The 14898-nt window shown below is 40.8% G+C and overlaps 1 protein-coding gene across 6 annotated transcripts in view; it reads right to left on the reverse strand.

The window, feature by feature from the left end:
- Window positions 1-856: 856 nt before the first annotated feature.
- LOC148876989 (alpha-1,6-mannosyl-glycoprotein 2-beta-N-acetylglucosaminyltransferase) overlaps window positions 857-14898 on the reverse strand; it is a 65944-nt gene continuing 51902 nt past the window's right edge. For all 6 annotated transcript variants that reach the window (XM_088979909.1, XM_088979901.1, XM_088979892.1 and 3 more), the window contains exons 13-16: window positions 3264-3336; window positions 1695-1868; window positions 1496-1615; window positions 857-1266 (exon numbers count right to left, since the gene is read on the reverse strand). In XM_088979909.1, coding sequence (XP_088836035.1) covers window positions 1105-1266; window positions 1496-1615; window positions 1695-1868; window positions 3264-3336 — 529 coding nt within the window. In that variant the 3' untranslated portion in view covers window positions 857-1104. The remainder of the gene's footprint in view (window positions 1267-1495; window positions 1616-1694; window positions 1869-3263; window positions 3337-14898) is intronic.

Raw genomic sequence — 14898 nt, forward strand, 5'->3', positions numbered from 1 at the left:
TGGGCTTGAGTTAAGGGTATCTGCAACTGCAATATCCGATTAGCAGAAACCAGTTACAGTATGAATGCATTTATCATTTGAGACGATAAAGTAACGTGGTGCATGAGAGTAGGACTTCATACGGAATACAGATTATAATTGGATATTAAATTATTTAAATAAATTAAACTAAAAATTCCAAAATGATCAAAATGTTATTTTATTATCAATCAAGTGAACTCAAAAAAGACTTCAACATTATATTTTATGAACAGATTGAAATGAAAATTATTGGTATGAAACTTAAACCTAAATTTCAAGTATGCATAAGGATTTGAACAATCAGATACCATTTGTAGCCCCCAACACGAGGGAATCGCCATCCCTAACAGTGATCACGAAGAAAGATTTTTGATAATTAGACTGCGTTTGGTTGCAGTGCAAACAAAACTATGGTAATGCAAATTCTGATTTTTCTTTTTTTTTTTCAAATTCTACCATATTTTGCGCAATTTGCAATACAAATGAAGTAAAATAAGACCTAGAACAGAATAAAGTCAAATCCAAAACAAAAGCAAGCCAGAATTTGCACTAGTATTTCACCGAAAAAAAAAAGTTCTTGACTTCTTGTAAGCAAGGTTCAAAATATCGACACATCAGCCATACATATTGTTCCGAGACCACTCCGATACACCCTACAGTGGGTGTATGGGGGGTCTGACCGGTTCAGGGGGTGGAGCCCTAAATCGACCCCCCTGAATCGGTTGCAAAAAAATTAAAAAAAAGCAATAAAATGCAGTATCGAATCGCCCGATACACCCCTACCAGCATATCGGGCATATCGATATTTTGAAGAGCACAAAGAAAAGGCCAAGGGTTTGAATCCCTGTGTTGCTTTTGCGACTTTCGCCCAGATCCTTGTTAAAAGAGAATAGATGGCTCAACAATGAAACCAAGCAATAAGTATGGGTATGGCAATTCTAAGCGTGCTTACAGGAGGATTCAATGCGTTCAGCTTTTCTATTTCAAGCAGCTGTTGTCCAATAATAGCATTAGATCCGTATAAGCTAAAAATGGAAAAGTAATAGCAATGAACAAAAACAAGTTCTATAAACACATTTCAGCTCAAGATCTGCATGTGCAGAAGATCTCCCCTCGCATAACATCAATAGGCATGTGGTCAAGCGTGTAACGCTCTGGACCCAGGTATGCACCTGTTTTCTCCAAAAGGGCAAGCCCCTCGTCTCTACCATATATCGAACTGTACAGCTTCAGATACTCGATATCCTGTGCGGTAATAAAAACAACTATAAGAACCATTCATGAGTGACTGCAAAAGATGGTTTCAATTATTATTAAAATGATGAATGGTTGGACGTCAAAACAGTGAACATGCACACTTACTCTAATATGATAGCACACTGGGTTCAAGAATAAGAATGCGCTATAGCCTCTAATCGAGAGATCTACATGCAGATGAGTCTAAAAACATTCTATAAATTATAGAAATCAGTACCTGCAATCCACTGAGAATCCGCTCTAGCCTAACTGAAGCAACTGGTTGATGCAATGAGAATACTTCACCAGGATAAAACAAGACCCCATCACCTGGAGGAAGGCCACGCCTGAATCTAATCTGCAGAGGTGAAACATAACAGTGAAGATGTAAATGTTCACTTCTAATTATCAGCGGCAGACTCTGGTTAGAAAAGCACCTCAGCACTAGCAACAGTTGCCTTCTCATAGCAGTTAGCACCCCAATACAAAAACCCTGTTCCGCCTTCTTTCCATACCCGCCACATCACTGCACGGTGTTGAGTGCCTCGCATCCCAAGGTGCCAGTTAGGTTGAGGATCAGAAGGTCCCATGCAAACGTAAGTCCACCATTCCTGCAGGAGAAAGGATATCATTTCCTTCTGTCAAGCATATCTCAAAAGATGCAAAGACTTGGAAGCACCAAAAATGCTTCGCGACTTGTCCTGAATATGTTCCACTTGTGCGTTTCTAAATTATAAAATTCAAAATTTGTAGAGCTATTATTACTGAGACAACTAAAACCTATAGTGTATAGGGCTTATGTGGACATGAAAAACATGTGGTCAATACCAAGAATCCTCAACAACAACTGGCAAATGGGCAACCATCGTGGACACCGCCTCCACCTCCTCCACCTCCTTTCTCAAACGTCCTTCTCACTGTCTCTTCTCTAATAGAATGTATTTATATGGTTCTTCTTCCTAACCTGATCTAATATGCTAATCCAATAGTCAGGATCCAATAAAACCTAAACAGTAACCTTAACTGTTTTGACCTGCTCAACCCAGACAATCAAACCGCTGACCTGGAAACCAGTGGCCAGAGTGATTCTGTTTCCAGGTTGGTTTTAAAAACCTTGATTTAGAACCATAGCACATGCAATGCATGTAGAGGGTGGAGAACCAATGCCTCTGTAGCTCGGCATTTTTTTCTCTGTAAGAAGATAATTCATTGACAAGCAAAAGGAAACCTGCACATAGGAACAAAAGAGACCAAATACATAGAACTACAATTTTCAATGGTATGCCCATCCCAGATGACTTCTCACTTTGAGCTATACATCCAGTCATCCTGTGTACCTCATTTTTTTAGGATGATATCTGAAGTTCAAATTGATAAGGAAGAAGTTGGGATGGGCATTGAATAACATTGAAAACTTTAGTTACAGTCTTACAGAAAAATAATATCAGTGCAACATACTAACATTTTTACAGCAACAAGCTTCCTCCTTTGTAACTTGTAGGGGTTCCCCCCCCCCTGCTTTGTATATCTCCTCTTGATCCCCCCCCCTGTCCCTTTTTCTTAATAATTTTGGTTAGATTTTCTCAAAAAAACATACTAACATTTTTAACCAGTAGACTACACATTTTAATCAGTCAAATCAACTAAACAAAGACACCCCTTCACCAGATTTGTGAGACAGCATGCATAATGCCACATTTTAGTCAACGCATACCCCAGAAGAACAGAATGGCTCAACCTCCGACTGGATGGTAGAAGGTAAAAAGAAAGAGCCTAGGATCTAATTATAATAATCAGATCAAATATAATTTGCATAACATAAGGGTCAGTTAAATTTATATTAGGAGGGAAGTAAGTTTGTCATCAATCATGTTCAAAAAACAACAAAGGGTTGGAGTGTCCTAATTCCTAACAAGAATATATTAGGGGAGACAAGGAAATAAATAACGAAAAGAATAAAATGGAAATATAGGAACCAAGACAAAGCTATTTGAACAGAATATTACCTCACCAATGTCTGGTCGTAATTCTGCAAGAATATCCTTGACCAGATCCTCTCGATTACCAAGAACCCACTCACTGAAAAGGAAACAAAATTATAAAATTATTTGTGGGCTGATGTAGCATAACTGAGAAAAATTAATATGTATATAAATCATATAAGCAAATAGTAGTTAGAACTTAGGTAATGTGATAGCAAGGCCTCTTGGCTCAAGGTTAGCAAGACCCTTTACTTTGAAGCATGGTTCAAAGTATTGATACACCCTGATTCTACTCCCTCCCTTTTCTTTCAAGGCATTTTTTTTTTTTCAAAATTTTACAGGGAGCCGGTCTTAGAAAGGCCTACCCCGTGAAAATATTGGCAACACCAAATACTTAATATTTAGCATATTGGGGCAGGGCCGATATGATTAATACAATACGCCTGATATGCTCCAATACATGACAAAATTTTGAACCTTGCTTTTAAGCAACTGTTTCAATATGACACAAAATACAGTGGGTATATGTGCCAAATCCATCAAATAGATGTCCAGCATCACAATTTTTGATAGATCAGTAAAATGTCCACTCATTTGCACAAGCAAACAATATAAATTATTAAGTCATCCTGTTGTGAAAACTTAAATTAGACTTAGAACTTGATTTTGCAGAACTAACAAGGAAACGGCACCCATCTAGGTGACAAGGCAACAACCTAGGCATCCTGAACCCATGGTTTATACTAAAAGAAACCCATCTAGGTGACAAGGCAACCACCTAGGCAATACTTGGACACATAGATTGGCTAACAACATGGCTGAAATCTAGTGAAACCAGCTGTTTTAGGGAACTATTAACAGTGAAATGAAGGATAAAAGCAATGTAAAGGGATTAAACCAAAGGGTGGATGTTGAGTGTAAAATTTTAAGAAATTCTCATGCAACATAATTCACTTAATTGAATGATTTGAGTTCTAACTTTTTTGGGAGTAAGGCCCACTCAGGGACTCATACAAATAGTTCCTTTTAATTACATCCCCGTGGAGAAAACCTTCTGGTTCTGACTTAAGAATAAATGTACATGACGAATTAGAAAAATAGGGAAGAGAATTTTTTTTTTATGGTTTAGAAAAGAGAATTCTTGAAGAGAGAGATCCATTTACATTTCTTTACATATCTCAACTTTTCAGGAATGAGAAATACAAAAGTATAAATTAAGGAATCTTACATACATTTCCCTTTGTTCTGTACAAATAAGATGATTGCTAAAAACATTTCCTTCTCACTTCTTTTTCTTTACAATAAGCCATAATCAACTTAATATAATGACACCATCAGTCTTCCAGATGTGGCATGTGAACAGGGAACCATAATCAATCAGATTAGATGATTTTTATTTGTTCCTCTTTTCTTCAATCTTCAAATCCACATTTGTAGGGAGCCATAATCAGCCATTGTGAAACAAGGCTGTAGACGGCTTTAGGTATAGGAGAGAAGAAGCACTTGATTGTGGATGGTTTCTTTTCCTCTACTTCTTTCTCATAAGTAAAACTTAGAAATTGAATGAAAGAGAGAACAAGAAGACTACACAATATGAGATAGAAGGCATATTTGAAGGAGATATTTGCAGAGAAGATTTCCCTTCGCCTACCTATGAGTGTGCTTTCTCCTTTTATGTTCCTCTTTCTTTCTTCCTATTTTCCCCATGAGACTTCTCCTTTTCTTCTCTCTTCACTATGGACTTCCTTAAGACTCTCTAAGAGTGTTATTGTCATTTCTTTGGAGCAGGAGAGGACCCATAGCCTCACTGCAATGAACTTAAATAAGGACAGGTCTGACAGATTTCAAACCTATCAGCTTAGTTGGGAGTGTGTACAAAATTTTAGCAAAGGTTTTGGCTGAAAGATTGGAGAAAGTTTTAGGTGAAATCATTTCCCCAAATCAGTTTGCATTTGTCAAAGGGGAACAAATTGTTGATAGCATCCTGATAGCAAATGAATGCATAGAAGAGAGGAAATTGAATGGCAAACCAGGAGTGATTGAAAAGCTCAACTTGGAAAAAGCATATGACAAAGTAGAATGGGAGTGTCTCCTGGAAAGTATGAGGCTAATGGGTTTTGGCAGAAAGTGGATTCAGTGGGTGGAGGAGCGTATAATCTCCACCTGTTTCTCAATCCTAATTAACGGGAAACCAAAAGGCTATTTTAATGCCAGCAGGGGATTATGAAAAGGATGCCCCCTCTCCCCGCTGCTCTTTACTCTTGTCACAGAAATTTTTAGCCAACTGGTGAAGAAGGCTATTTCTCTGGGTCTGCTGAGAGGTTTTGAAGTTGGACGAGAAGCCACTAAGATTTCGCGTCTCCAGTTTGTTGACGACATTATCCTTTTCTTAGAGGCTGATGAGGACATTATTTCTAATCTGAAAAGGGTTATCACCTGCTTTGAATGGATTTCTGGATTTCAAGTTAATTTTTCTAAGAGCAGTATTGTAGGTCTGAATCTAGTAGGTACTCACTCCCTAAATATTTTTACGGAGACTTTGGGATGCAAGGTAGAGAATCTCCTCATCTCCTATCTGGGGATGCCTCTTGGAGGGAATCCAAGGAATCAAAGCTTTTGGGACCAGTGCCAGAAAAATGTGAGATTTTGAGAATAAGCTGGCCCACATGGAAAACGAATTATCAATCCAAAGGAGGGAGACTCACTCTCATAAGAACTTCTCTGGAAAACCAGCCCATTTACTACCTTTCTACTTTACACATGCCCAACAAAATAGCTAATCAGTTAGATAAGCTTCAGAGAAATTTTCTTTGGAAGGAGGCGGGGAAAGGGGTTCTCACATTGTGCGTTGGTCTCAGGTCTACAACCCTAAGGAGGGTGGTGGTTTGGGAATAGGTCACTTGAAAGAAAGAAACATAGCTCTTCTCAGCAAATGGTTGTGATGATTCCCTCCAGAACCAAATGCACTATGGACTGCAGTAATCACTGGCAAGTACGGGAAGCACGCCAATGGTTGGGATAGCAATATTCATTTGAACCAGGTCAAATACATCAACCCGTTGAAAGGTATAATCTCAACTTATATTTTTTTTTCATCTCTTTCATCAGATTGAAGGGATTGTAAGATCCACGTATGGGCGCCCAAATATTGCGGAATAAGATGGGTAAATTTCAAAAAAAAAATCTCTCCCCTCAACTGGGAATCGCATTCCCTATTTTAGAAAAATCATATTTTTCAATGATCAATCTTGAACCATAAATCGAACCAGATCTGAACAAAAACAGTAGGAGAGGATTATACCTGATACGGAGAAATAATATCTCCCAACGAAGGTGTTCACGCCCAAGGAAGGATCCAAAGACTGCTCCCACTGAAGATGGCGCAGTGTAGGATGGAGCAGAATCAGCAATGTTCTCTCCAAGAACCTAATCCTTCGCAAGAAATAGCAGGATGGCACGTGAGCGCAACTTCCTATCAGTTCCTTGATGTCAAGAACGAATCCTGATTTCTCCCACTGAACTGGAGGTCGACCTGGCAGGTGAGGTGGCGGCAAGAAAGAATTTCGCAGGATTGCCTAATTCTTCCTTTTGTGATTTCAGCTCTGAAGAGGATGTGCATGTGTGTCTTCTAAAGGCTGTTGCCCCCTCCTTTTGTAACCTTAAAGGGATCAGCTCCTAATCCCATTAGAAGTTGCTGATCCAAATCATATTTGGATCAGACATCCCTTTAAGTGATAAGGGTAAATCCTTATCTTATCTACAGATTGGATCAACCTTCTCCTAATCTCATTAGGAGGTTTCTAGATCTGAATCACATTCAGATCTAGACTCTCTGAGTGGATAGGGTTAAGACCCTATCCTATCTACCTATCCAATCCCAAAATTCGCCCCTTATTTAACTGATCAAATCAGCCCAATTCGAAATGGGCTTTAGGCCCATTAAGGTTATGTGCTCACTTAGCCTTCCAAACTGCTGCCCAGTTGAGCTTCCTTGTATGGCGTGGGACCCAAACATTGATCTACACATCAGCCACATGGGTTCAGCCCAACCTTTGTTACAAGGCCTGGCCGAATACACTGTTATAGACGGTGCACCCTCTGAAACCCATCACATGGGCTCTATGGGCCAAACACTTACCCTAAGTGGTCCCTGGGCCAAGCCACCTTGTAACACCCAGGGACTGTGGGCAGATGCAAGATTAGCCCATCAGGTATTGCCCTCAATGGTCTTACACTTAACCTCTCAGCCCATAATGATCAAACACTGCCCGACAAGAGAGGACCTCTCCCTCGGCTGCAAGGAACAGTGTTGCACTCTCTTCTTATATGGATCCCGGGAATTAAAACCTTTTGAAAACATTTTGGAAACCATAAAATTTATACTTTTATATCTCATATAAAATATATTTTGCAAAACAAATCTCAACGATTGAAATCGGCTGCCGATAGTCTTGGTTTCCATCAAAGAGAGTGCATCCCCGATCATTACCTTTGTCGGACAAAGGGGCTGATCCTGTCACTATGATCAACCACTCAGATGAATTCTCAGATTGTCCCAACATACCTAGGTTTTGACCCCCACTAAGGATCTCACTGATTGGTACATCAAAAACAGCCCAATCCGACACTAGTGTAGTATCATAATCGAGTCTAGGGGTCGGATGTAACTTTCCAGTTTTGCCCATTAATCTCCAAGGTCCAGAGCAATACTGAAAAATCTGGTCCGGCTCAAAGATTCAATTAATCCTACATTGCATGTGCCTTGGGTCTCACCCTGGCGGCTGAGACAAGCCACCCCAACCGACTTGGTGGCACATCAGTGTTAGTCTTATCAGAATAGGTCTCCTCAGACCGACCCACTGGCTGTGAACATTCTAAACTAACACAAATCTCGTTAAGTGTCCAGTTTAAGGGTATTACATAGAAACACACCACATGAGCATGAATCAAATATGTACTTTATTCATTTACAATAAACTCATAATGTACATCATTCAGAATGAAGCTAAGGGCATACAAAAACTGTCTAACAGCTCCCACTTGCACTTAGGTCCAATCTGGTACAAGCCGGAGTCCCGTGCTTTCCACGTGTTTCTCAAATACTTTATGTGATAGTGGCTTCGTCAATGGATCTACTACATTTTCCGCAGATGCTACCTTATGAATCAGGACGTCCCCTCTACCAACAATCTCCCGCAGTATGTGGTACTTCCTCTCGATGTGCTTTGACTTCAAGTGGGCTCATAGCTCCTTAGCCTGAGCAATTGCTCTATTGTTGTCACAAAACAACGGGATGGGTGATGTGCTGGATGGAACTACTCCCAACTCGTGAATGAACTTCTTCATCCACACGGCTTCTTTGGCAGCCTCGCTTGCGGCAATGTATTCAACTTCGGTCGTGGAGTCTGTAGTGAACCCCTGTTTGTTGCTTTTCCAGCAAACAGCACAATCATATCGTGAAAACATATCCAGATGTAGACTTTCTATCGTCTGGACCCGACTAGAAATCGGCATCAGTATACCCTGGATCTGTAGTGAGCTACCATCGAATACCAGACAAAACTCTTTTGTCCTTCGAAAGTACTTAAGTATGTTTTTCATAGCAGTCCAGTGCTCCTGCCCTGGGTTGGCCTGAAATCTGCTCACCACACTCACTACCTGAGCAATGTCAGGACGAGTGCACAGCATAGCATACATGATGCTCCCTATGGCTGAGGCATAGGGAACGTCTTTCATGCCCTCAATCTCATCAAAGGTCTTAGGAGACATCTTCTTTGAGAAAGTGACTCCATGCCTGAAAGGAACATTTCCTATTATCCGCTTCGATCTATCTCTATAGAGTCGAAGACCCAGTATATAGGAGGCTTCTCCAAGATCTTTCATGGAGAATTGCTGTGAAAGCCATACTTTTACTGTAGTTAACATTCCCACATCATTCCCAATGAGTAAAATGTCATCTACATACAGAACCAAGAAAGTAACATTATCTTCTTCACTGGTCTTCCTGTAAACACAGGGCTCATCCGGATTCTGCTTGAAGTCAAACGATTGACAGCAGAGTCAAAACGGATGTTCCAACTCTTAGAAGCTTGCTTGAGTCCATAAATGGATCTATTAAGTTTACATACCATGTGTTCCTGACCTGCAGCAATGAAGCCTTGCCGCTGCTGCATATAGATATCTTCAGTAAGATCTCCATTCAAGAATGCAATTTTGACATCCATTTGCCAAATCTCATAATCATGGTATGTTGCTACAGCTAACAGGATCCTAATGGATTTAAGCATGGCCACAGGCGAAAAAGTTTCCTCATAATCGATGCCCTCTTTCTGAGTGTACCCTTTCTCCACCAGACGAGCTTTGAAGGTCTCAACCCTACCATCGGGGCCCTTCTTCCTCTTGTAAATCCACTTGCAACCAATTGCTTTTACCCCGGAGGGCGGATCTACTACAGTCCAGACTCCATTGGTCTCCATTGAGTCCATCTCAGCTCTCATGGCCTCCACCCACTTCTGGGAATCTATGTCCAATATAGCTTCCGCATAACCCACGGGATCCTCCTCACTAGTCAAGGTTTCTACCAGGTAACTATCCTGGTCATAACCATAACGAACTGGTGGCCTAGATATCCGAGTGGATCTTCTAGGTTGGTCACTACCTGGAACTTGTGGGACATCTCCCACTGTTCCTGAGCTCTCTTCATCAAGAACTACTTCCTGACGATGGATGTCCAGGATGTAATCGGTTTCCAAGAATTGTGCATTTCTGCTATAGAACACCTTCTGCTCACTTGAGTCATAGAATAGGTAACCCAAGAGCCTTTTGGGTAGCCTATGAATAGGCAACGGCTGGTCTTGGATTCCAACTTGTCTGCACTCGTTCTTTTAACGTGTGCTAGACAACCCCAAATCTTCAAGTGTTTGACACTTAGTTGCTTTCCGGTCCAAAGTTCATATGGAGTGTTCGAAACCGATTTGGTTGGAACCCGATTCAGCACATAAATCACGGTCTCTAATGCGTAACTCCAAAAGGATGTGGGTAACTCTGAGTGTATGAGAAGTGACAGGACCATATCCAATAAGGTCCTATTCCTCCTCTCTGAAACACCGATAAGTTGTGGTGTAGCAGGAGGAGCCAACTCTGATACTATCCCATTGTCCTTCAAGTAGTCCCTGAATTCGTCAGAGAGATACTCGCCACCTCGATCTAATCGAAGAGCTTTAATTTCTCTCCCTAACTGTTTCTCGACCTCTTGTCGTACTCTTTGAACTTTTCAAAGGATTCAGACTTATGTCTCATTAGGTATACGTAACCATATCGTGAGAAAATCATCTGTAAAGGTGATGAAATACACGTGTTGATTGTGTGTCCTAACACTCAGGGGACCACATACATCAGTATGTATAAGATCAAGTGTGCCTGTACATATTTCAGGCTTACCGTTAAATGGCCGTTTCGTCATATTTTTTTGTAGGCAAGGCTCACAAGTGGGAAGATCTTCTACAGTTAGAAAATCCAAAGGACCATCCTTTACCAACCTTGTGATTCAGTCAACACCGATATGGCCAAGTCGGTAATGCCACAGGCACGTGGGATTAACTGTATCACGGACTCTTTTCTTAGGGATTTTAACCGACGTAGTTTCGGTTATGTTAGTTTCTAGAGAAGGATGTAAAACATAGAGACCGTTCTCTAGTTCCCCGTATGCGATGAATTGGTTGTTTCTTTTAATAGTAATCGTATTACTAAATAAGACAGAATAATCATCCACACAGTTTTGAGACAGAAATCAAATTTCTTCTTAAATTTTGTACATAAAGACAATCTTTCAGTACAATTATTCCTTCTCTAAAAAATAACTCCACGGTTTCTATGGCCGCGGCTGCAACACTTGCAGAAGTCCCCAAGTAGAGCATAACTTCTCTTTCACTCAGCCTTCTGCTTACCTTGAACCCCTGAGGTGAGTTACACGCATGAGTTGAAGCCCCAGAGTCAATACACCAGAACGCAAAAGCAAACAATAAATTGGTTTCTATAACACAAGATTCGAAATTACCTTTCTTGGATTCCAGGTAGGCAGGTCAGTTCCTCTTCCAGTGGCCGGTCTTCTCGCAGAAGTGACAGGCATCTGATGCTGTCTTTCTTCTGCTTCTTACCCTTATGGCTTTCCTCTGAGGCTTCTTTGCCTTCCTCTTTCTCTTGCCTGTTTTGCTAGCTTCAACAAGCATAGCTACAGGCTCATCCTTTTTAATCAGTTCTTCTGCTCGTTGCAACATATTGTTGAGCTCTTGTAAGCTGACATTCAGCTTGTTCATGTTATAATTCATGATGAACGGATTAAAGAAAGGAGGTAAAGAATTAAGGATGGCGTCTATCTGGGTCGCAAGGTCCAGTCCGGATCCAAGAGCTTCAAGCTCATTGATGTAGCCCATCATCCAAAGACAATGGTCATGAACTTGTTGCCCTTTGGACATTTGAGCGGTCATGAACTGTTTCAAAACATTTTGTCGAGTAGAACGATTCTGCTCTTCATACATCGTCTTGAGACTATCCAATATGTCCTTGGCAAGTTCGATTTGATCGAACTACCTCTGTATTGGATTGTCCAAGGAGGCAATGATGTAACACCAGGCAAGGGAGTTTTTCTCCTCCCAATCCTGATAGTCTCTCCTTTGGGCCTTAGAAGCCCTATCACCCGAACGCTTTGGGGCAGGATTTTTAGCCACTTTGTCTAACTTTTTAGAAGTTAGGACCAGCATAAGGTTCATATACCAGTCGGCATAGTTCGGGCCCTTCAGCTTGTTGTCATCAAAAAGCTTTGCAAATTGTCCGTTTGCCATTTTCTGATAAAAGAGCAAGCATCGGTCCACAACCTAATTTGATTCATGTTCATTATATAGATATGGCTTTTAATCTACGTTCCATTCCCATTTATTCATCTCTAAGATTTTCCTCCCATCTCAGTGACGGAGACTACGAATTCTCTGGAAATGTGGGAAATCACATAGGGTGCATGGAGCCAATTGTTTCATCTGCATAACCCACCACCTTTCTGTGAAGGATCATATCCACTCATCATATGAGCTTTCCCTTTGGCCTCTGTCAAACAAGGTTCAGAGCTGTTTTCAAGTAAACATTTCTGTCCAGTGAGTGCTTACCCATCATATTCGTGAACGCCAAGGTACCGTGAGAGAGTTCCCATTTTCTGGTGAAACCCCTCCCACATTGGTCTATGGCGCCCCTATCATCTGATGAAACACTCAGACAAGCCCAACAGCAAATGGATAGCCCATTTTCTGGTGTGTTTCCTCATTACTGAATGAACCATCCTCATGCTAATGATGGAAGGCCTTTAGAGAGTTCATCATATGAATCTCCCTATCACATGCACTCATCTTAGTTGGAGGGAATAGTAATTACGCCCTAGTTTGATCTAGGTCAAACCAAAATGGCTCCCACTGAATTTCATAAAGCCAGATTTCAGTGGGCCCAAATCGGCTAGGGTTCCGCATGTATCCTCTCCATGAGGTGTGGGACCCACCACCGAGGGAGGTCATCCAATGACCAAAAGGGACACCATGGCAATGATTGCATTCAGCCATGGGTGCGCAAGAGCCACTGTCGAAATTGCATGGACCAAGTTCTTATGGTTCATGCTCGAAGCACATCACACATCCATACATCACATGTAAGGATAAATTGATCCAATCAATTAAATATCTGTAAAACACATTCGAAGCCCAATTTTAATCCATAATATTAGCCATTAAAATTATCTAGGTATATGGGCTGAATAAGGGTTGATCAGTTCGGCCCATATAGCTTAATCCGCGAAGTGGGCTTTAGCAGTTTTAACAACTTAAAACTAGGCCTTTTCAGGTTGGGTCGAATTAAACATTTACTTAATTATCAATCCTCAGGCCCATTAGTGGGAAAATTAGGGTTGACATTCAACCTTGATCGAACCCTAGATTCGGTCCAACCAGTTTGGACCAATCTGGGTCGAATGGGTCTAGGGTTTAATCTTTAATTAAAGATTTAATTCAAGAATTAATCTGAAATTAATTATTGATAAAAGAATAGGCAAGAATCAGTCAAATAGGGTTATTCGCACAATCCGTCCTGCAAAACAGAAGTTAGATCACAGGTTGCAGTTTCATAAACTACATATCGCAGATAGCAATTCTCCCATCTGCGAAATCTCCTTTGCGTCGTCGTCTTCGATCCAAAATAAAATAAATAGAAAACCTAATTTCTATTAATAATTACATCAAATCGAATGCCTATACATTCAGTCTAAAAATAAAAAATAAAAAATAAATATTTTAAAGACCAAATGTAATAAAATAATCAAGAAACTGCAAATCGCAGGTTTCCTACGCCAATCAAGATTTCGATCTCCATGTGTACGAACAGCCCATAAATCAAGAAAATTATAAAGAACAGTTCTAAATAATAATCAGATTTATAAAAAATTAATTTCAGATTAATCACCCATTAACTGGAAACAAATTTTCCAGAAAAAACATCATATCTGCGCAAATCAGGTAGAACACCTTCTGCCCATTTGCGCAGGATCAAATTTGATCCAATTCGGTTCAAGAGTTGAACCTGGCTTTGATACCACTGAAGGGATTGTAAGATCCATCGTATGGACGCCCAAATCTTGCAGAATAAGGTGGGCGATTTTCAAAAAAAAAATCCTCCCCTCAACTGGGAATCGCATTCCCTATTTTAGAAAAATCATATTTTTCAATGATCAATCTTGAACCATGAATCGAACCAGATCTGAACAAAAACAGTAGGAGAGGATTATACCTGATACGGAGAAATAATATCTCCCAACGAAGGTGTTTACGCCCAAGGAAGGATCCAAAGACTGCTCCGACTGAAGATGGCGCAGTGTAGGATGGAGCAGAATCAGCAATGTTCTCTCCAAGAACCTAATCCTTCGCAAGAAATAGCAGGATGGCACGTGAGCGTAGCTTCCTATCAGTTCCTTCACATGTCAAGATCAAATCTTGATTTCTCCCACTGAACTGGAAGTCAAACTGCCAGGTGAGGCGGCGGCAAGAAAGAATTTCACAGGATTGCTTAATTCTTCCTTCTGTGATTTCAGATCTGAAGAGGATGTGAATGTGTCTTTTAAAGGCTGTCGCCCCCTCCTTTTGTAACCTTAAAGGGATCAGCTCCTAATCCCATTAGAAGTTGCTGATCCAAATCATATTTGGATCAGACATCCCTTTAAGTGATAAGGGTAAACCCTTATCTTATCTGTAGATTGGATCAACCTTCTCCTAATCTCATTAGGAGGTTTCTAGATCTGAATCACATTCAGATCTAGACTCTCTGAGTGGATAGGGTTAAGACCCTATCCTATCTACCTATCCAATCCCAGAATTCGCCCCTTATTTAACTGATCAAATCAGCCCAGTTCGAAATGGGCTTTAGGCCCATTAAGGTTATGTGCTCACTTAGCCTTCCAAACTGTTACCTAGTTGAGCTTCCTTGTATGGCATGGGAGCCAAACATTGATCTACACATCAGCCATATGGGTTCAACCCAGCCTTTGTTACAAGGCCTGGCCGAATACACTGTTATAGACGGTGCACCCTCTGAAACCCATCACATGGGCTCTATGGGCCAAACACTTACCCTA

Source organism: Nelumbo lutea, chromosome 1 (genome assembly GCF_056320005.1).
Source record: "Nelumbo lutea isolate HS-2025 chromosome 1, American lotus-T2T, whole genome shotgun sequence".
Lineage (NCBI taxonomy): Eukaryota > Viridiplantae > Streptophyta > Magnoliopsida > Proteales > Nelumbonaceae > Nelumbo > Nelumbo lutea.